Below are 22,461 nucleotides of genomic sequence, written 5' to 3'. Positions count from 1 at the left end.
CCCTCCAGTCAGAGCGCACAGAGTCAGCGGCCCCACAGCGGCGCACTCACTCCGACAAGCTGCTACTCCTGTGCTGTTGGGGGGCAAGAAGGCATAAAACATAACAGTGAGTGTCTGTTTTCCGAAGATATAAACAGCCCCCCCTCTTTCTCGTGCAGCTGAACGACGCTGCACATCTGGCGCAGCCAACGCAAGCGATCCACGCTGTAGTAGACACATCTGGTTTGCATGAATGTGCGATGGAGGAAAACAAAAAAAGACAAAATGCACGACAGTTAAGGGTCAGCAGTATCTTTATTTGATTTGAAATTCCAATTAAATCACAGGTATTAAGCTTGGCTACGGATCATCCAAGTTCAAGGCAAACCAACTCCTTTTTTTGACACCTCTGAGTTTCAGATTTTACATCTACAAAAATTCGTTTACAGTGAGGATTTACAGTTTATACATTTTATCAATACACCTGGAGAAACCCTGTAACATTCCTTCTGCAGCGGCTGATTGATGTCTATACAAAAATGCAGAGCAGCTCAGTCACGCGCTGGCCAGCTCCGGTCAGGTAAAACTTTTTAAATGTGCAGTTTTTACATTTTGTAAATATATATATTTATATTAACCATTTACAATCCGGATTATACAACTGTCTAATTAGCAAAAATGCAGGCACTTAACTTCCAAAACTTCCTCTGTGCCCATAAATAGGAAAAACGCCACCCATTTACATATATATAACTATATAATAGTACTGTATTTTACCATAAGAGCAGTCTCAAGCCTCTGATCGACCACAGTCCACATAATTACGCTTGTTGCATATCACAGTCTGGCTGTCTGGAAAAGACAAGATCTAGCAAAAATGTCTTCATGGGTTTAACAGATGTACTGAACCACATAAATCTCTACGCAGGCTACTGCGGCCAGAGCGCTTTTAGGCAAGTCCTGGATCAGAAACAATTCACTGCATTGTTGAAAAGAAAAAAACAAGATTCAGAAGAGGAGAAAAGTTGGTCAGCGAAAGTCAGAGGATGAGAAGTGAAGGACAGGTTTCCTCTTGCAAACAGAAGTGATGAAAACTCAACCCACATACAGTATATTACACTGCACACAGTGAGTTTACAAGGTCACTTGTGTTCAGCACTGGTGCGATGACTAAAGTCAAAATGTAAGCTGGAACTCATCATCAAAAGGACAGTTTCTTCGAAAACCCGCCGCGCTGATCTCACTCTGACCAACAACTTGAAAATGTTCTCATTCTGCATTCTTTTTGCATGTGGATTCACTTCATTGATCGTTTTCCACTTGTGGGTTCACACGTAACAATAATGTTGAGTGGCAAACGTGTTTAGTGATGTGTAAAGGGAGACTCTGTTGCATAGAGCAGCGATTGCAAGTAAAACTGAGTCTAAAAAACAAAATTTAGTTTCAATCCCCTCCCAAAAAAAGGGAATGTTTAGCTTTTGTGAATTCTTAGATCATTTATTTTTGCAGGAAATAAAAAAAGAGCAGCGATAAGTAGCAGAACTGCTCGGATATCTCAGTCTGTGTAGTGTGCAGCTCCTGCTGAATTAAGGTGTCTATCTGGCACTTGTCCTGGGACTGATCACTGCTTTAACAGGTCTTTGAGCACAGCTCCAGCACTGGCCTCAGCTGACACCGGCACAGGTGTGAAGGTGGGCAGAGCGTCAGAGATGGGCTTCATCAGCAGGTGACCTCCTGAGCCGCCAGAGCCGGAACCAGCCAGCAGGGGCACCGCGGCGGAGCGAGGGGCCAGGAAAGGATTGGCCTCACCGGCTCGCTTGCTGACGGCTGCAGCTCCTGTGAGGAGAGAAGCTTAAATTTAAATGAGGCTTGATGGGTGAGGGGACTCGAGAGAAAGAACAGCGCCTCCTGTCTGACATGACTGGTTAAGCGCACGGAATAGAAACATCCTGGTGGCGGTTATCCCCAAACGGGTCATTTACCTGCTGCAGCACTGGAAGCAGCACTGCTGGTTCTTCTCGGAGGCGGGGCGCTCAGAGGCTTGATGTCATGGACTGAGAGCTTCGGTGCAGGAAGCGAAGGGGTCGACTCGATCTCCAGGAATTTCACAAACATCTCTGAGAAGGACTGCAACAACAGATGTTATACAGAGATTTTTAACAAGGAAATTCTTCTTACGAACATGAGGAAACAGTGTCTAGCTCAAGGACACATGCTTCCCAGATGAAGAAGGTTTCTAACTAATATATATATATATATACATACATATATATATATATACATACATATACATACATATATATACATATATACATATACATATATATATACACATATATATATATACACATATATATATATACACACACATATATATACACACACATATATATATATATATATATATATATATACATATATATATAAAAACTGCAGCTGTGGGGGCAGTGTGTAAGCTTATGCATTAATTAACAAGGCAGTATAATTGACCTTTACTCTGAAGGGCACATATACATGTCCTGTTTTTCTAAGGCTTCTTAGATATGTTATAATGTACAATTTCTCTGCTTTTCCTGCATAAAATAAAATGTTTTAACAGAAAGTAGAAATGCTTGCTTACTGGATTTACTGACTCTTTACTAGGAAAGACACTCGTTTTCTTCACTTTCAGTGTTTTTGCTGTATAAGTGACACTAAGTTACTTTAAACTTTTAGGTGTAAAGTGAACGAGATGTTTGAAATCCAATTTATTTGAATGCACAGCCTTTCTAATTAGAAGAGAAGTCAGTCATGGCTGTCCTCTAACTTGCAGTGCGGACTCTGTTCATGGTGGCGTGTGTGAATACTTTGTTTCTCAACTGCTCAAATGTGCTGCTGTATATTTCTTTGTGTATTTAATGAGAGCGAGAACAGTACAACATTCTGCAAAACATACAAACTGCATGTGTCTGCGCTGAAAGAACACAATGTGGTGTCTCTTACAGAGTTTGGCCCTTGTCCACTGGTGGGCCTCTGGGGCGTGTTTGGGACGCTTTGAGCTCCTCTGCCTCCCAGGAAGCTTGACACCCATCCAGTGACACCGTGCCGTCCGTCGTCCTCCAACATCTGCAGATGGGAGGCAAGGAAATGTCAACAAATACTATTGAATTCTTTGAAGGAATAAAGTCTCCAAATCATCACGGACACATAATTCACAATCAAGCAGACAAAAGAAGTCATTAACCCTTATGCAACCAAGCACAGTGATGAAGAGTGCAGGTACAGTAAACGTTACAGTCCCCTTCTGTTCATTCAGGCCATTTTTCAACAGTCGATTTTCTTCTGTTTTCAAAAGAAGTGGTCGGATTATTTCAGTTTTAATTGCCCTTAGTTTCCTGTCTGCTTGCCAGCACTTTCTGGAAAAAGTTCTGTGGACCCACTCACTAGTTAAGCTTATATACAGGCACTCTGATTCTTTGCTGACGGCCCACACTCCTCCAAGAAACTTGTAGCTCTGTCATTCACACGAACTGATCATCACCGTCATTTGCCTGGCAGGATTCAGACACGTAGAGCATATGGATCACAGCTTTGGGCTGAAAAGGGCACCAGAAGGAGGATACTAGCTGCTCCACTGAGGCCGATTCTGAAAAGTCGGCCGCTTTTGTGGGACACTTGGCTGCCGTAAACACGAGTTGAGTGGAAAATTTAAATAGCATTAACAGGAGATGAGGGAGAGACGAAAAAAAAAATAAAAGTGGAACAACCTCCAACACAATAAAAATTGGTCTGCTGAAGAGTTGTAATCGCATTTGCCCCTCATCCTGTATCTGTTTTCCTTTAAGAGTGTTGGGTAATATACTTTGGAATCGTTGGACGGAGTCCCACAGGGCTCCTGCCAGAAGATCTGGGTAAGGAAATGCTTTCTTTTTGAGGCCGAGCACTGAGAAGATTTTCTGCTGGAGTTAAATGTCACCGTTGAACGGTGAGCTTCAGGGTCGACTGTTTGTCTCTTTAACTAAACATTTCAAAGGCGGAAAGAAAGCGTTCTGTACGGAGTATAAAAAGTGAGGTATCTCGTCATGCAACACTTTGATTTATGACTCAACACTGGCAAAACTAACAGCATTCCCCTCAGCCTTTGCCATACTTGGTGTTTAGTGCTAATGTTAGCATGCTAACATATCAAACTAAGTGGTAGTAACAAAGTACAGCTTCACAGAGCCGCTAGCATAGCTGTAGACTTTCAGTGTGGTTGTTCATCGTTTTGTTGTTAAATCTGTATGCTGTTATATTATTTAGCAATGGACTTGTAGACTTAGAGCACTTGAGACGCCCTCCAGCCAAACTTAAGACACAACAATGAAGACTTGATTTGCAAAAGCTCTCTTTTAGCAACTGTCTTGTTCGACTGTCTCAGTCAGTGAGCTTTGTCCATATTGTTCATCTTTATCATCCAGTTTCTACATGTTGTCATGATTTTTGTCATAACAAACCAACGTATCTGCAATGTGGACACTGACTACAAAGCTTTGTTTCCTCGTAAGAGCTCTTCTGTAGCCGACACCCACTGCTAAATAGTAATGTAACATGACAAACTTGTGATGCAGTTAGTTTTGAATAAAATGGCTTCTTCCTGCTGTGTTTCCATTATTTTGTCCACCACATGCACCTGCACATGGTAAATGAGTAGATTTTGTTGGACATCTGCTCTAAGTGCCAACCAAAGATACCAAAGTAAATCTTTGTACATTCATGAATTTTGTAAATATGCAAAAATGTGTAAAATTAAATGAGTCTTATTTGTACTTTTTAATTCATTAGTGCAGCCATGGGTCATGCATGTATTCATAATATAGCATAATACCACAAATATAGCTCACTGACTGTTATTGCATTGCAGTGAAATCAAACTCTCTATTATTAATACAAATACTACCCAACTGCTGCCTAAAACACAACCATGTGACTAAGTGATTGCTCAAGAAAATACTTTAAATATGAGTCAAGGAATGTCTCACTTTATCAGTGTCTTCTCGGCTCAGTCCCAGAACACTTCCCATGAGCCTCAGCACATCGGCACGCTTGGTTTTAGGTGTGTGGAAGTATCCCAAGAACAGGTTACGCATCAGGACTCTGGAAAGAGAACAATATGAATAATAAGGCATGATGTAATTCAAGACTTCCATCACATTTTCATACAGCTGCATGGATTATAAATAAACCCTGAATATATCAATATAAGTATCTATTTACATTTGTTTCTCCTGGGAAAGAGAGGAACACCATTTTTATTTAGAGCAATTTAAGCACATTACAGAAAGAAAAAACATTTATTTGCAGAAAGCTGACTTATTGTGAGCTATAACGGCCCTATTTTACCTTTTTAAATGCTTTATGTAGCTTAAGATGCAGGGACATTTTCTCAACCACTAAAGAAACACTTTCATTTGATCAGAAAAAATCTAATTCAGCGACAAACTGGCTCATTCTGCTGCAGTCACAGGCGTGAGCCTCTCAGTGCCATTGCGCTTTAAAAGCGTTTTCACATTTTATACATCACATTGCAGTGTGACTTTCTACAGTCCTTTGAAACTGTGGGAGAGTAAGCTGAATAATTTCTGACAGTCCAATGAAAACCATATGGGTTCTTAATCATAATCTCATTTAGACGAATAGAGGAATGTAAGATTTAGCCCAGATAGGACTGAACTCACTTGTCTATCTTCCCCTCTGTGCTGTTCAGAAGGTTCATCAGTTTTCTCTGCGCCTCCTCCAGCATCTCCTGTCTCACGTCCACTGTGACACACAGACAGACACACACAGACAGAGTGAAGAGATACTGTTTCATCTTTTGAACTCATGTTCACCTCCCTTTTTATGTACGAGTATTGCACTCAAATCGCAGCTATTTCAATCAATCAATCTCAGATTTCGCAGAAATAAACGCACCCAACGATCTTTGAGTAACTCAGATGGTTGTTTGACATGACTTAAAGGTATTTCAGGATCCGCTAAGACTTTTCTAACCCTCCGAATGAAAAAAATATTCAGTCTGCTGCACAATAAAGGAGATTTCTAACCCATTTCAAGTTGCGACAATCTTTACTAGCCACATAGTCAGAAATGTCCCTGCTCTCTTAATTTTGTATGCAAACATAACAATATAACTGAAAATATATTTCTTAATTTTGGTTCACTTTGTATAAATTAAGACGGAGCATTCGTTATATCCGATTCCCATTATGGAAAAGAGGCACAATTTAAGAAATGGGTCAAAAATCTTCTTTTTTTTAATTATGCAACAGAAATAAGAGTATTTCATCCACATTTTTGATGTTACTTCCAAATATTTCATATAAAAAATGTAAAATCATGTTAATATTTTGCCTGTGTGTTACAAAAAGAGCAAGGGTGTATGTCATTTCAAACTAAAGAGTCTTTGAGGATTGTGGTGTCTGTTTTTCAAAATATCTAATTCTTAGTTTAAAATTCAGTGTTAATACATGAGTGGAATCTTGCACAGACATACCAATGCTATCCTCTCACTGGTGAGACTGTGGATCAGAACTTTCTCACAGCTAGCCAGCTATTAATAGACCCAATGTAAATGTTCCACTGTTTACTGATTCATAAAGCAAATGTATAGGCTCATATCAGGTCTGAACAAATAGAGGGTCTGAACAACCAGAGAGGGTGGAGAAAAAAAAAACAGTCTGAGAATTTGCTGTGATGTAATGGTCATACTGTATCTGAGAGCGATAAGAGTGAAATCTGCTGAGAAAGACACAAAAAATAAACCAGGGGGATCAGAGTTTCTCTTCATTTGTTTTGGCTCCATTATTCGTACTATGATATGGGCATGTGCGCACTAAAATAACAGCATGAGAAGAAAAGGAGAAGAAAAAAAAAGTTAATGTTCAAAGGCTGCTTGGGCCAGGAAAAGCCAACAAAGGATGACAAATGCATCCCATAACATCAAAACACTGAAGAGTGGTGCAGCGGTCTTTAAACCAAACAGACATAAAACATTTTAAAAGACATTTATTTTATTGCAACCTCGTGATGATACTTTTATTATGCTGTATAAATGGAGAACATGAGATTTATCTGACACAGCTTTCACTGTAAGAACCCACAGAGGACACGTGTAAAAGCAGGCGACGGTGGCAGGTGGAAACGCTCAGCTGCAGCTCACCTTGTTTTTTCAGCTCCTCGAGTTGCTCCTCCTTTAGATCGAGCTGATCAGTGAGACGAGACGCAGAATCTAGAGCAGCGTTGGCTTCGTCGAGGTTAATCTGACAGAAAGAAGAACACCGGTGGTTGTCATGGCTTTCATATTGACAGCAGTTTCAGCTTTCATTGAGAAATATGTAGGGATTAGAATATATCCCATTCACTCAGTGTGTGGCCTTGCTGTTGTTGGCACATGTCAGATATTATTAAAGAGAATGGATTCTCTGACCAGTTATTGGTCGCTGGTTTACCTGAAGGGCAGAAGCTTGGTCCTCCAACCTCTCAGCTTTTCTTCTCCACTCCTCCTTCTCCTTCTTGTGCCTCTCAAGCTCTGCTGAGTACATGGCTTTCTCCTCTGATAAGAGAAATAAAATTAAAAGTTTTAAGACAGGTAATATGGCATTTCTCTGTCAGACTGCAGGCACAAACTGCCTTATCCCTACTACACTTCATGTGGACAGTGAACTTGTAAAGATTAATGAAGTTTAAGCAGCTGACTTGCCTTGTTGAAACTGCTCTAGCACCATCTGCAGGTTGGACAGCGACACTGCATACTGGTTGACCTGCTCCTGAGACGTTCTGAGATGGGCGAGTGCATCGTCCCGCTGCTTCACCGCTCCACTCAGCTGCTCCTGCAGAGACTCCACCTGCATGCTGGCCTGTTGGCTGGAGGCAGAGGGCCAGGTAAGCAGGAAAAAGGAATGACTTTAAATGGCCGTATAGCCTTCATTTAGTCAGCTAATCTCACTGAGATCAAGATATCTTTTGTAAGAGAGACCTGAGTTCAGCAACTAATAAACATAAGTTGACTTAAAAAGAAGACAAAATGTATGTAATGCCAACTCTGCACAATGGGGGCTACAAATGAAAGTGAGAGGTAAGTGCTGCCTAAACTCCAATATATAAAAACAAAACAAAGATAGCAGTGAAACATTAAAAAAGCTACAAAAAAAACAGTGGATGGCACGCTGGCAAGCTGCATATTATCTGTCAATGTAATTACATTTTATGAAACAACAGGGGACCAGTGATGCTGTACTGCAAAACCATGACACCTATTTCAGAGCAATTCTATTTTTGTCAGTTGATTTGCTGTAGGAAATCTAAATCACATGCATCCCTGATGATCTAATTTCTAACGAACCTAGCATTCTCCACAGCACTCGAGGACGTGGCCAGTTTCTCGTCGAGCAGCGCCACCCTCCTGCGTAGGTCAGTCTCCCTGTCCTCTGCAGCGAGGGCTTCTCTCGTGTACGAGTCCTCGATCTCCAAGAGGTGATTACGCAACCTTTCCAGCTCCAAAGTGAGGCGCTGTTCTTTATCCCTCATATGCTGAAGCTGTGAAGGAAACAGAAACATCAGAACATGTGTAGATTGAAAGCAGCACATTAACTTTGAAACCTAAACTGTGATTGTTCTGATTTGACTGGTTTGATGTGACCAGACAACAAATAACTGTAGTTACACAGTGTGACACATCTGTTATATCTACTGAATCTGCCAGTTTATCCAGGACTTATGCAGAAAATCTGATGTGGAATATAAAACCTATTTGTCTTCAGTCTACATTGAACGTACATGTCTTAAGTAATGTGGTATGATAAAATAATGTGACTAATTGGTAATAGAAGCAACCACTTAACTGGCTGTTCTTAACAGAAAACCTGTGTTGAATTTGTCTTACACTTAACACCCAGCAGTGAGAAACAGAAATGCAATACCTTCACAGTTAAAATCAAAGGATAGTGAGCAAATATCTTCTGTCATCCTACCTCACTTTGCACAGCAGTGGTCTCCATTTGTTTTTGCTTGAGTGCCATCATCACCCGATCCCTCTCCTGCTGGAACGCCACAGCTTTCTCCTGCATGGACTTCATTTCGCCCAGGAGTTGATTCAGCTCACCAGACTTACCCTGCATCACAGCATTGGCAGAGTAAATCATAAATGTAACGATTTGAGAACAAAGAACATAGAAAACTCCTTGTGTTGCATTTAAATGACTTTGATGGATACATTATTTTTATCAGGAAGGATGGGTATTAATTGAACCACTTACACTAGAAATGTTGGTATCTTGCATAAAGCTATACATGAAGTGGCTTATCTTTTTTTCTTATGGTAACAATAACAAGACGTCTTAGAGTCCGACTGACCTGATCTTTGTCCTTGAGCATCTTCTCCACAGTTGCAGCCTTCTCGCTCACTGCACTCAGTTCGAACTCCTTCTCTCTCAGCAGGAGGGAAACTTGCATGTTGGTTTCCTGCAGCGCTCTGAACTCCGACTCTTTCTCTCGAGAGCGTGCAGCTACCAGCTCGTTCTCCTCCTTCAGCTTCTTTCCATCCATTTCCAGAATAAGAGCACGCTCTTTCAGATTGGTCACGGCCTGCTTCAGCACCTCGTTGTCATTCTCACGGTTGCGTAGTGCCTCACTGACATGACTGAGCTGGTCGCCTTTGGTTTTGATGAGCAGGTCTTTCTCCCTCAAAGACCTCTGCAGGGCCTCCAGCCTGTCTCTTAGCTGCCGAACCTCCTCGGCATGACTTCTCTGCTCGCTCTCCGAGGCAGATGCTGAGTTGGAGAGCCGTTGGTTGTTCTCCTGAATCGTCCTGATAATGTTTTCCTTCTCAGCCAGTTGACCTCGTAATCGTCCAATTTCCTCCTGCAGTTTCTTGTTGTTCACTGTTGGAGATGTCTGGTGGCTTTGAGCATCAGCTGTGAGGGAAGGTCCACTAGACTGAGCAGCTACGACTTCAGGGGTCTGTGCTACGCTGTCCAGTTTCCCCAGCAGGACCTCCTTGGTGCTGCTGAGTTGGGTGATGGTCTGCTGCACCTGAGCCAGTTCCTGACTTAGACTTCCCAGCCTCCTTTCCTTCTGCTCGTAGCTCTGGATCAGTCGAGTATAGTCCACCGTCAGCTTGGAGCTGCAGTCGCTGTCAGCAGAGACCTGACCCTGCAGTTTGATCAGCTCCTCCTGCAGCTGAGCCGACTCATGCTGCATGTTCTTGACTGTGGTGATCACCTGCTGCTTCCACTCCTCCATCTTCTTCACCTGTTGTTTCAGCGTGTCCCTCTCCTGCAGAAGCTCTTCAAACTGGTTGCTACTGACGCCTCCGGTGCTGGCACCGGACTCTCCGCCGGAGGTCTGCAGGACGGTCACCAGGGTTTGGCACTTCTGGGTCAATGCATCAATCTCTATGTCCTTCTCCCTGATGATGCGTGACAGGTTCTGGATGGTCTCCTTGAACATCTCTTGGCTTCCTGAGGGATCACTCATGTTAGAGAGACGTTGGTTCTCCTGCTGAAGCTTCACCAGGGCCGCCTCCTTCCCTGCCATGATATCCATGAGACGGTGATAGTCGGAGCGAAGCTGGCTGTTCTCTCTGGTCTTCTCGTTAAGCACGGCTAGCACTTGCTCTCTCTCCACAGCGTAGGCCTGCAGCTGCTGCTGTAGGAACATGACATCCTGGCTGTGTCCGCCACCTACACCCATGGACACTCTGGCATGAAGTGCTTGGATCTCCAGGTCCTTCTGCAGGATCATCTGGGACAGTTTCCCCACTTCATCACGAGACACCACCAGCTGGTCCAACTGTCTGGTCAGTGAGAGGTTCTTCTCGTTCAGCTGGCTGATCTCAGTCTCCCTTTCTTTGATGCCTTTCACCAGTTTTTCTATTTCTACCTTGGACAGGTCATGTTTCTCGTTGCCGTTCTCCTGATTTAGAGTCTGGGTCTTCTCCTCCTGCAGGATGACCTCTCCCTGCACGGAAGGACAGTCGGCAGGACCTCGACTCTCACTGAGCTGGTCTACTGTCTGCTGGAGGCGGGATATCTCTTCATCTCTGGCATGGATGAGTCTGTCGTAGTTAAGCGTGGTCTGCTGATGCCGAGCATGAGCCTGCTCAAGCTCACTCTGCTGAGCCTGGAGGGACTGCTGCGACAGAAGGAGGGAAGCCTGCTGCTCCTCCAAGGATCTCCTAAGAGTCTGGACCTCCTCTTCCAGACCATTCCTGGAGGACTTGAGCTGCGTGATCTCTGTCTCTAGCTCTGTGATGATATCTAAAGTCCTAGGCTCAGCCAGAGATTGAGGTCTGCTTTGTTGATCCCTGAGTCGATCAATCTCTTCTTTCAAATGACTGTTCTCCTCCTTCATGCCCCCCAGCTGTTTGTCCTTCTCATCCAGTGCCTGTCTGAGAGCTTCTGCTTCCTTTGTCACGACTGTAATACTGCTCTCCATCTCGGACTGCAAGTCGAAAGCATTCTGTTTTAAAGTCTCCAAGAAGACGTCTTTCTCCTGCAGTAAATCTGTCAGCTGCTTCTGCCCTGCAACTGTGATTGAAAGCATCTCATTGGTGTCTCTGTGGTCAGATGCCAACTGCTCCATGTCTCTCTTCAGCTGAGCTATCTCCATGTCTTTCTCCTGGTTGAGTTTGATGGCTCGCTCATGCTCCATCTGTAAAGCGGAGGCATCCATGGAGCGGGCTCGAGTCAACTCCTCGATGGTCTGCTGGTACTGCTTTGCCTGTTCTGTTAGCGTGCTCTCAGACTGCCTCAGTTCCTCCTCTAGTTGAGTCTTCTCCAGCTTCAGAGCTTCGATACGAGTGTCCTTCTCCCGTATTGTCCTGTTCAAAGCTGCCTGGCTTTCCTTCATCTGCTTGGTTAGTTCTTCGCCTTTACCCAAAGCCTGCTCACTCTCTGTCTTCAACCTTCTGTTCTCCATCTTCAACTCATAGTCCTCAGACATCACCTTCTCCTGGGAGTTCCTCATCTCATCCAATTCTCTCCTGAGGTCTGACAACTCCCTCTCCTTCCCTGCTAGCTTCTCTTCAGTTCCCTGTGCCACAGCTCCTCTATCCCCTGCCTGATCTATATCTGCTTTGGCAACAGACAGTTGCTCCTCTCTCTCCTGCAAAGTCTTCTTCAGCTCTGTGATTTCTCTACGTGCCTCCCTGTTCTGCTCCTGTGCATTTCCCAGTTTGTCCTTCAGCTCCTTCACTGACCCCTCCAACTGCTGTTTGCCCATATGCAGGTCGTTAAGGGTGAAAGCGCTCTGGCTCATTTTCTCTTTTTGGGTCTCCAGCTCTTGCTTCAGTGCCTCATTCTTGTCTTTGGTTGTGTTCAGCTGTGCAGTCAGACTTGTCAGTTTTGCCTCGGCCTCCTTCAGCTGTCCAGAGAGCTGCTCCTTCGCTGAGATCAAATGCTTAAGAAAGAAAGACCAGAAACAAACCCCAAAATGAAAGTCAATTAATTGTTTAAATTTTCCTAATTGGGTTTTTGTTGTGAAGGGTTTCAACATATCTTCCTTCGAAAAACACGTTTTGGCCTAATGTTTTTAAAGTTTTTATCATTCTTGCTTGGCATGATGTCTTTGCAGTGCCAACAGACTATAAAAAAATCAATAGACTACATATGTAAGTAGTTCAGAGCATAATATTACCACTGTGTGCAGGTTTAGAATCATAGGTATTTGTAGTCATATGTACATGTGAAGTTATTGTCCACCTTATTTATGTTGAGTATTCAGACCTTCATGTGAACCTGAAAAAGGTAATAATAATAATAATAATAATACAGTATGTACTGTATATGTTTAAATATGTGGGAATTTGTGTGTATTTGATCTGATCTGAATCTTACATTGTTGCCCCTTGAATTATATTAAGTCTGCTCTTTGTAGAACTGTTTTGCAATTGCTGATTTTTACAAGTGCTATATAAATACACTTTATTATTATGTAATAATAATAACAAATACAGCAAGCCACCGTGGTCAGTCAGACCTGTGTTGCTTCCTGGTTTTGTCGGTCTAGTTCCTCCAGCTCTGACATCAGGGTGTCCCGCTCCTCCTCAGTGTTTCTCAGGGCCTTTTCTCTCCTCTCCAGCTCTGTCTTCAGATCCTCTAGTGACTCCGATTCACCAGACTCAGCTTCATTATTGCTAATTATTTGCTCTTCAGCCATCTCGAGCTTTTCTTGCAGATTAAGCTGTGAAAAGAAAAAAAACACAGAAATCAAGAATTACACTTCAGGATTCTTTTATGCAACCCAATGACCTTATCAGGGACCAGATGATGTGAGTGTGTTTAGAAAAAGTATACAGCATAGACCAGGCTTGTCCAAACTATCCCATAAAGGGCCATGTGGCTGCAGGTTTTCATTCAAACCAAGGAGGAGCACACCAGGCTGGACTCATTTAATCAGCTGATCTCAGTCTTCAGTTTATAATTAGGTGACGTCTTGACTGGTTGCAACAAAAACCTGCAGCCACACGGCCGTTTGCACATGCCTGGAGTAGACAAATAAAAACATATTACCATGTTCTACATTGCTGCTGTATATGTCACTTATGACACATTTACTTTAAAAAACAACATACAGTAATTGCATCAATAAGCTATAACAGATTAATTGAGCCGCATGCATCAAATAAACAAACCTTTTCTTGCTCCAGGACCTCTTTTTCTTGTCTCAACGTTCCAATAATGGTGTTCAGTTCTAAGATGTCTGCATGTTCAACTTCTTCCTTTGGTCCTGCCTAATAATCAAAAGTTAGGTATGTCATTAAGCAAAGGGGTTACGTCATAAAAAGCAACCAATGAAGATGAATGGCTAATGATTTCTATTCACACTTACCTCAACCAGGCTATTCAGTCTCTCTATTTCTTTCTCTGAAGCTGGAAAAGTAGAAATTTTACTTAATATGCAGGTTAATTATGAAGGAAAATAACCTATGGTTGATAGTAAGGAGTGTGACAATATTCTGTGCGAGAAACAACAGTATTCAACATGAATCCAAATGGTGCCAGTTTACCTGTGAGGTTTTTTCTTAACACTTGGATCTCGTGGTCTAGCTGAGCTTTCTGCAGAGCCTTCCCCTCCTGCTCTTGCACTCGCGCCTGTAGCTCGGTGACGGAGGCCTGCAGCCGCGCGTAGTTCTGCAGCAGCCCAGTGTTTTCTTCCTGGATGTCATCCTTCTCCAGCTGCAGCGAGGCCTGTTTCCTCTGCGCCTCCTCCAGCCTGGCAGACAACTCGGCCAGCTGCTCCTCCCGCTGATCGGCTGCTTCCTGCAGGGAGCTTATGGTTTTCTGGAGTTCAGGCAGCTTGGAGGCTTCTGATGGGGATGCGGCTTGACCACCACCTGGAGAGGATTAGAGGAGGGGTTGATTTTTTGTGTTGCGCCTGGGTACAAACACTGACTGGAAGGGATCTGTCATAACTACAGTACTGCATCTGACAAAGGTGACTTGCGATACCATTTTGTCTCATAACTTTGGTTACAGCTCTCAGGGAATGAAACACCTTAAAATTTTTGGTTTTAAAGCTATGAGTTCCTCAGTGAAAGCTCTGAATTCCTATCCCAGCCACAGGTTTTGATTTCCAAATAACAAACACCAAAGTTGAGCTAACCACTCTGAATCTGTTCCTCCAGCTCTTCTATCCTCTCCTCGTACTCCGCTAACTCGTCTCTATGCCGCCGTGTGATGTCCGCCATCTTCTGCCGCTGGGCGTCCTGCAGAGCAGCCAGTTCGTGCTGGTGTTCATCCACCTCACGACTCATCTCCTCTCGCAGATCCTGTTCCGAAGAGAAAATAACGTCAAAATTACTTCAGAACTTCAGAGTGTGGTAACACGAGACACCCCATGCAGATACACATTGTCATTTAATTCATTGTTAATATGAAAATATTGATTATAGCAGCTTTAAGATTTAAATTCTACCATAAAATATAATAAATTTAGTCTTGCAATAATGAAAAACTCACCTTAATAGTTCTTTGAAGTTTGAGAATCTCACCCTGGTCACCGTTACCAGCTCCTGCCCCTGTTGACGCCTGAAATAAATAGAAAAAATTAAGAAATATCTCTGACAAAAATAGAAAAAAGTTGATCTGTTGTTGATATAAAGACTGTGCGGCTGTGTGTTTCTTAGCATTTGTTCTTAACTTGTTTGGGGGACCAGAGAGATTAAGTTAAACAAATTGAAACAATTAAGAATAAGACAAAATATAATGAACGTAAATGAATCTGAAATGGCTTCAACTGTCTAAACCTTGTAGTGTTTGGCACATTGTTGTGTGTAGCAATTATCATGCATGTGGTACGAAAAACTGCTCAAATAAACCCAAAGCACTTGTTTGAAAGTCTCAGGAGCATAAAAGTGACCTAGTTATTACAGAGAAAATTCATCAGTTCACCAAGAGTTCAATAATTTAGGATATGTTTTTTTTTTCTTTCTGGCCCAGATTTAGATTAGAAGATGGATGCCACTCTAAAATCTCTAGGGTAGGGTAGCTACACCAAGGAGACAGTTATCTTCGCATTGCATAAGCACAGGAAACAGGGGAAAACAGCTAGCCTGGCTCCAGATCTTACTCATTAATAAAGACTAAACAAATATATCTTGTTTGTTTCAAGTGTAAAAAGTTTGAGTTTGTGATTTTCCAGGGGCTTATGGACTATTTTACTGCCATGCACTATTTCTTTACTGCCAATAAATAATCCCACATGTAACTCTATATATTCTACATTTTTATATCCTATAAAACCACAAACATGCAGGTATATTGTGTTAATTACTGATCTTAGAGGTGATGGTAGGCAGATTTTGTTACCTTTAGACACCCACAGACAACCAATTTCCCCGTTACCAGTCTTTCTGCTAAGCTAAGATAATACCCTGAAGGGACACACACAAGAGTGGTATCAATTCCTTTAACTGTATGACCCACATTCAACTCCCTGTACCATCTGTACCAACTCATCAATATAATTACCTGAGACATTCGCCTCCAGTGTGCCACCTCTGCCTCCAGACGCATGACTTCTGTTGACAGTCTGTTGATCTCCTGCTGTGACCAGATGACATCGCTGAGGTCCATTTCATCGCTGTGGAAACCCTGGTGGGACCCCGTGGGCCGTGACAGGAAAGAGGAAGCAGAAGAGGAGGTGGTGGTCGAGGAAGTAGTGGTGACGGGCAGTAATGCAGGACCGACGGAGGCAGACTGAGCCGACCGCTGCAGCTTCTGGACTTCTTCCTGGAGTCCACTCTGCCGAGCTTTCAGGTGACTGATCTCCACCTGAGAACACACAGACAAACATGAGGGTGCTTTATAACAAGCAGTAACATTAGCTTGATAAAACTGTTATTATTTTAATATCAGCAGGCAACCATTTCCACATGTGATGACCTAAAATACATACTGATAGAGCAAACTACAACATTAAATGGTTAAAACTAGTTTTCTGCCATCACCCAGGCTACTATTTTAGCAGCATGCACTGATTCAATTACAAAATTTCAAGTTCAAACTAATCACATGTCCTAAGTATCTGGAAACTGTAATGATGTGTTCTTTAGCTTAGGGATTTAGCTTTTACCTTTTCGGTGTTTGAGGACATATTTTTAACACAAGTGTCACCTGACTGCTTTAATTATAAACAAACATTATGTACGAACATCTTTCTGTTGGAGAAGCGCTCGGTACTCTGCAGACTGTCCTTTAATCTGGATCTCTGACGCCTCCAGCTTCTCCTCGAGCTCTGCGTGGAGCTTTCTTAATCTGTCATACTGCAACAAAGAGAGAGAAGTCACTAACATGGAAATGCAGGAAATGAACAGTTTTTCTTGTCCTGTGTGCTGGAGGTTGGCCAGAGGTCATGGTCAAGTACACAGCAGCACCCTGGAGCTTGGAGAGATGTTAGAGGGCACTTCAGCTGGATGGATGCTTACTAACACAGTGATGCCCACCCATCTCAAAGAATAAGGCTGGCATCATCATGTATTTTTCCTATTATCAACTAATTACATGAAAAGACCAAAACCAACAATGTGTTTGACTTAAATATTTGAAAACATGTCACAAATTACAGTTTAATATTTAAAATCATTGAGTAATTGTTAGTAACAGCTGGGCACTGTAGCTTTCAACACGTGTTGCTCAAAAGGGGGTGCATGGTACACTTATTGGGGACTGGTTTTAGCTGCACATTAATACACAACTGGTGCTGTAGAGAGCATTTACAGCAGCGGGGCGGTGTATGTGGGACTGACTCTAAATAAACTACAGAGCTTGTGTTCACGGTAATGAAGGAACGTGTCACCCAGTGCAACAACGTGGCTCACTGATGTGTTTTTGGGCAACAAGGGGGCTCTGTGGGCGAAATAAGATATAACAGGTTTTTGATGCACAGATAATATTAATTAATAGGATTAATTAATTATTGGTTTTGGGCTTTCAACAGGATTTGATGACTTTAGCAATAAAACATTCGTCAAGTGATCTCCTTACCTACTAAATAAGAGGATATTTTGCACTGATATAATATGCAATTTATGCATGGATTACACTTTCCAACACTGGCATTAGTTGAGCCACTGAGTCAAACAGGAACTACTGCAGACCATACAGGCCTGAGTTTGCAAATGTGTAAATAATAACATTGAGAACGGCTGCATACCATCTGCTGTAGTGCAAGGCTTACTGGGACACTTCAATGACACAAATGCATTCCTTATGTTATTAGTTACACCTGTGTTTTTCCTGCTATAACAAGCCCAAAAGTCTATGCTGAGGAAGGTGTACTGTTTCGTTTTAGCGAACAAAGAATCTCACCTCCGATTTCTGAGTGGCAAATGCAGCCTCGACTTCAGCCAACCTGGAATTGGACACCTGCAGTTCTGTGGCAGCATCTGCAGTGACATGAAATAAAATCACATTAAACACATCAAGGTATGCACAAGTCACAATTCTCCACAAGTCAATACTAAAACAGGCAGCAGGACTTAAATGTGAGCATAATCAATAAGAGTAGCTAAATGTTTTCCAGTGTAAAGGATTAAAGGATTATTTTTATTAAGCTTTCTGGTAACATTCACTTAAAAATGAAAAATAGTCTTCATGTTTATCTGCTATGCCACAAGGCACATTCAAGAGATACTGGCCGGTGAGTCTTATTCCTTCCTCTATCTCAGTCACACACTCACACACAGACCTGCTTAACTCGGCTCACATGATGAACAAACATGCATGGCTGAGCACGGCAACATTTCTCGAGATCTTGTGATGCGATCTTAACAGCTAGACGAAAATCAGCGAACACATAAAATTCAATACTAAATGAAGTAAACTAAAGCCTTCGGGAAAATGCATTCCCAGTTGGGATCATGTCTTTATAGAAAATCACTTAAAAGATAGATTTAAGGGCTGGCATGCAGAATGCTTCACAGCTGGCCCAGCGCTCCGGACTCAGTGATAAGAATTCATACTTTTGGTTTTTGACGAGAGCTGTGAGTTGGAGATCTGTGGCCAAAGTTCTCTTTGCGTCACAGCTTTATCGCTCTTTGCCTGTTTGCTTTAGACTGATGTTACATTCGAGATTAATTGGCCAAATATGATGGAGCATGTTTATGTAAGCACCAGAATTATTACATTTTGACTTCAGAGAATACTAGACCTCAGTCAAGTAGTCAGCATAGTCGGGGTGGTAGCATCAATCCAAGCTAATCAGTAACTTACTGGACTACTGAATTTAGACCAGGCATCAACATTTCAAAGAGAGTTTCACCTTCCTATTTCTCCCTTTTTTGATTTGATCATGAGCAAAAAAGACAAAACAATGAAGCCTGTAGTCTGTATCACTACCAGGCTGTTACCATCTCCAGTGACAATGAATGAGGGAGTGACTGCATCGACTGAGAATGCTTGCTTGAGATTTTCCACCCCAATAACTTTCATTTTTATATTTTAAGGTCAAAGGGGAATGCTGCGATAGATGAAAATGCTTGACTTGTATACTTGTATGTACAAAAAATCTTCCACCAGTCTATCAAAACAAAGACTTCTGATGGGCATAAAGATTTCTGACATATGAAGTTCAACCAAAGTATGTGGGTTTCACTTAAAACTAGAACAACCACATATTTAACTCCTGCTACAGGTAGCTGCACTTGCATTAGGATAACAGGAGACAGCGTCTGACAGTAATAGGAAGAAAAAACAATGATATCACAGCAAATTTAAGCAACTCCCTTTAAAAGCACCTTAACAACATGGCTCAAGTAAGATCTCTGTTTTCCAAGTTCATTCTCTGGCACTATAAAGTGACCCCAGCTGGAAAAAATTAGACAGTTGTGTGGTGTGACAGACTTGGAGGAATGAAATGTGGGATTTTAGTGCTACTCTCCCCTGTGTTTAACAAATAATTATGTATAATCCTGTGTGTTCAGTTAGCTTGAAGCACAGAAGTGGAGCTATGAATATCTGGCTAGACTGATACTGAAATGTAGTGCAGTGGTGGCTTGGAAAAAGCAGATTATTTAAAGACACCACAAACTGTAAACCAAGCTGTACACTGTCAGTAACTCTGGAGTTACTCAGAGAGATGCTGACATTCAAATCTGTGAGCACCATTATAAAATACTGAGGTGATTCACATGTAAAGAGACATTTTGCAGTTCACTGCTAATGAAACAGTTTGTGAACAAAACTCAAACATTCCCGTCATGCAGGTGGTCAGACTCTCATTCAGTGTCAACAGAGCAACAATAGAAGAGGGAGTTCTCAGTGCTGTAATGTTTACATAAATCAACTAATCCATCTGAGAACAAGAATATCTCTAAAACACCAGAGAAACAAAGCAGCAGGGCTCATTAATCAACCCAGTGCATCACTTGTTACTTACATGAAGTTTGTTCTCTACTTTAATTGAGTCAGTTGTTTACTACGGTCACATTTTTCTTATTCCGGGACATGTGTACTGCCAGTCATACGCCTTTGCATGTCACATGTTTTAGCAATGCAATAACAATCACAGTAGTCACTCTATAACTGAGAAATGTTTGGAGTTGATTTCACTATACATGACTTGGATCTCATTACAAATGTACACTGATAACACTCGTTAGACTCCTGTAGCATGAAACATACTGCATAAACAGTCAGCTGCTAAATAATGTTCAGTTTTTCTGTAGAGGCTGTTTTAGAGAGGTGTTGAGTGAACTTCTCAATCATTTTGGAGCAGGAACATCATAACCTTCATGAGGGTTGAATCTACTTCTGGGCAGTTATGTTGTTGTCTGGTACATTTATTGATTTATAGACTCTTAGTTTGAGCTAGCTGCACTGCATACTGTAAACTAGAAACTGAGTGTCTGTCGTTTGTTTGATCCTTGCACTGTCTATATACAACATCACCTAGATAAGTGACAGACCGATTGATCAGTCGGTTAATTAAACGGCTGCTGTCTGCGCTCAGGGAGCTGATAAAACAAAAAAAAGTCTGCAGACAATTGGAGACTTATTTCTTATTTTCAAATGCTCTCTGTTTTCAAGTCAATACTCCATTAGTGTTAAATACATTTTTAATGGATCAAAAAAAAAAAAAAACATGCTGCTGGGTGCTACTGTGTGCACTAACATAGTTTATTTTATATTAATTTATGTACTTCTTTATGTACTTTTGGTCCTCTCTCAGAAACAAAGACATGCTGCTATCAGATGATAAATGCTGTTGTAAAGTGCACTAACCCTAACCCTTATTTTTCATTCATAACTTGTTGTTTTTACAAAGTCTAGTTTTTTTATTACCTGTGGACATTTATTTAGTTGATACATTTTTTTAATTTAAAATAAGTGAAATAAGTGCACATTTATTATTATTATTATTGTTCAATTGTTATATTTCATCAGATGCAAAAAAACAACAATATGATAACATCATATCGGTATCTGCCATTGAAAAACCCATATCAGTCGACCACAGATCCAGATGTTATAAGACAGCCAGATATTTTTAGGGTTATTAAGAGCTGAATATCTTGCAATGCTTTTATAGGCCAAATCTTTATATTTCAAGGCCTTCTAACTGGCTTGTGCATTGAAAATACCAACAAACCAATACATATGCAAGTCATGATTTTTTTAAGTACCATCCACCTGTTTTCCACATCCCTTACAGTCGGTCAGCCAAGCCTTTTTGGTAGTTTTTTTTCTCTGTTGTGAGGTGACATCTGCTCTCAAAGACAGCTGAAATAATTTAACAATCTTCCTAAAGACCAACATCTTTTTCATGTTAGGACCTGCAACACCCGAGAACATGAAGGCACCCTTTGTAGGTGTTTAATTTAGGGTTAGTTCATTGGAACTGTCAGCCAGCCAAAGCATATGTTACACAAATATACACACATCGCTATCATCAATCAGAAACATATGCTATCTGCAACACGGGTAGAATTCAAAAACTTAGTGTGATGATGTGGCTAACAAAGAGATAAAAAAAAAAAGGAAGGCAAACTTACCTCCTACTTCTTCCACTCCTTCCAGTAACATGTCTTTGGTAAAGTTTGATATCTGTCCGGTGAAAGAGGATAGGCTCCCACCGACCTGGCCCAGAGACTGGCCGAGGCCGGAGCCAATTCCACCCAGCCACGATGACATGTTCAGGAGGGGTACAAACCAAACAAAAACAAAGCAGGGCCGAACAGGACTAGGGGGCTAGCCGAGCTAGCCTAGCTTTGACTGCAGAGGTGTTATTCAACTTGGTCATCAAGCTCAAGTGTAAACGGTATACCACACAGACGTCGTTCACTTCAAAATCGACTTTAATCTTCCGAAACAAAGTCGCTTTCCAGGCTGACAGACGCTCATTTAGCAAAGACCCCGGCTAGTAACAGCTGACCCGTTTGCCTGAAGGAATTTTTCTAGACAAGCTAGCTAAGCGACGTTATATCACAGCTTTTCTGCTAATACCTTAGATTGCGGCCTTACGTTGAGGTCTGTGTCATCCGCGGTAAGCGTGAGAAGTATTTTCAAGAGTTTTTAGCGGATCTACACAACACAGCACCCAGAAAGTGCCACCTCAACTGCAGCCATTATCAGCTCGGCTGCGGCGATGGCTGTCAGGTTTGACGTGGACACAGTGAACGGAAGCGGTGCATGGCGGGATACTGGAGGACCAACAAATTCAAGGTGCGTTCAAGAACCAAGAGAACTACAAGTGAGAGTCACGTGCAGTCAGTGTATCTGAATATGAATAGGATATATACCTTTAAATAAGTCTTAAGGAGATATATTTTGAAGAAATGACATCGACATATCTAGTCGTCACGAAGTATGATAGTTATTTTGTATTGATTTTTGGGCTAAGTTCCGGCTTATAACATTCATGTGTTTAAAAAAATTAGGGTGTCGAGCTTAGATAGTGGCAGCGGCAGCTAGCTGTGGCACTTCCGGTGTCAGACTAAGCTGCCGCTGTCCTGCCGCTGTCAGGTGC

The 22,461-nt window shown here is 42.0% G+C and overlaps 1 protein-coding gene across 1 annotated transcript; it reads right to left on the bottom strand.

The window, feature by feature from the left end:
• Window positions 1-287: 287 nt before the first annotated feature.
• On the bottom strand, window positions 288-22,079 carry trip11 (thyroid hormone receptor interactor 11). The gene is made up of 21 exons (XM_041953584.1): window positions 21,488-22,079; window positions 17,805-17,881; window positions 16,649-16,759; window positions 15,966-16,268; window positions 14,955-15,023; window positions 14,599-14,764; window positions 14,003-14,329; window positions 13,825-13,865; window positions 13,628-13,726; window positions 12,973-13,176; window positions 9,349-12,393; window positions 8,967-9,107; window positions 8,339-8,532; window positions 7,697-7,860; window positions 7,446-7,549; window positions 7,157-7,256; window positions 5,676-5,757; window positions 4,980-5,094; window positions 2,962-3,084; window positions 1,962-2,106; window positions 288-1,815 (listed from the first exon to the last, which is right to left on the bottom strand). The coding sequence occupies exons 1-21, from the start codon at window positions 21,624-21,626 to the stop codon at window positions 1,601-1,603; spliced, it is 5,964 nt and encodes a 1,987-aa protein (XP_041809518.1). The 5' UTR covers window positions 21,627-22,079; the 3' UTR covers window positions 288-1,600.
• Window positions 22,080-22,461: the final 382 nt, after the last annotated feature.

The sequence above is a fragment of the Chelmon rostratus genome, chromosome 15, assembly GCF_017976325.1.
Source record: "Chelmon rostratus isolate fCheRos1 chromosome 15, fCheRos1.pri, whole genome shotgun sequence".
NCBI classification, from domain to species: Eukaryota; Metazoa; Chordata; class Actinopteri; order Chaetodontiformes; family Chaetodontidae; genus Chelmon; species Chelmon rostratus.
The sequence above is the reverse complement of the archived record's forward strand: the minus strand, read 5'-3'. Positions and strand labels throughout refer to the sequence as shown.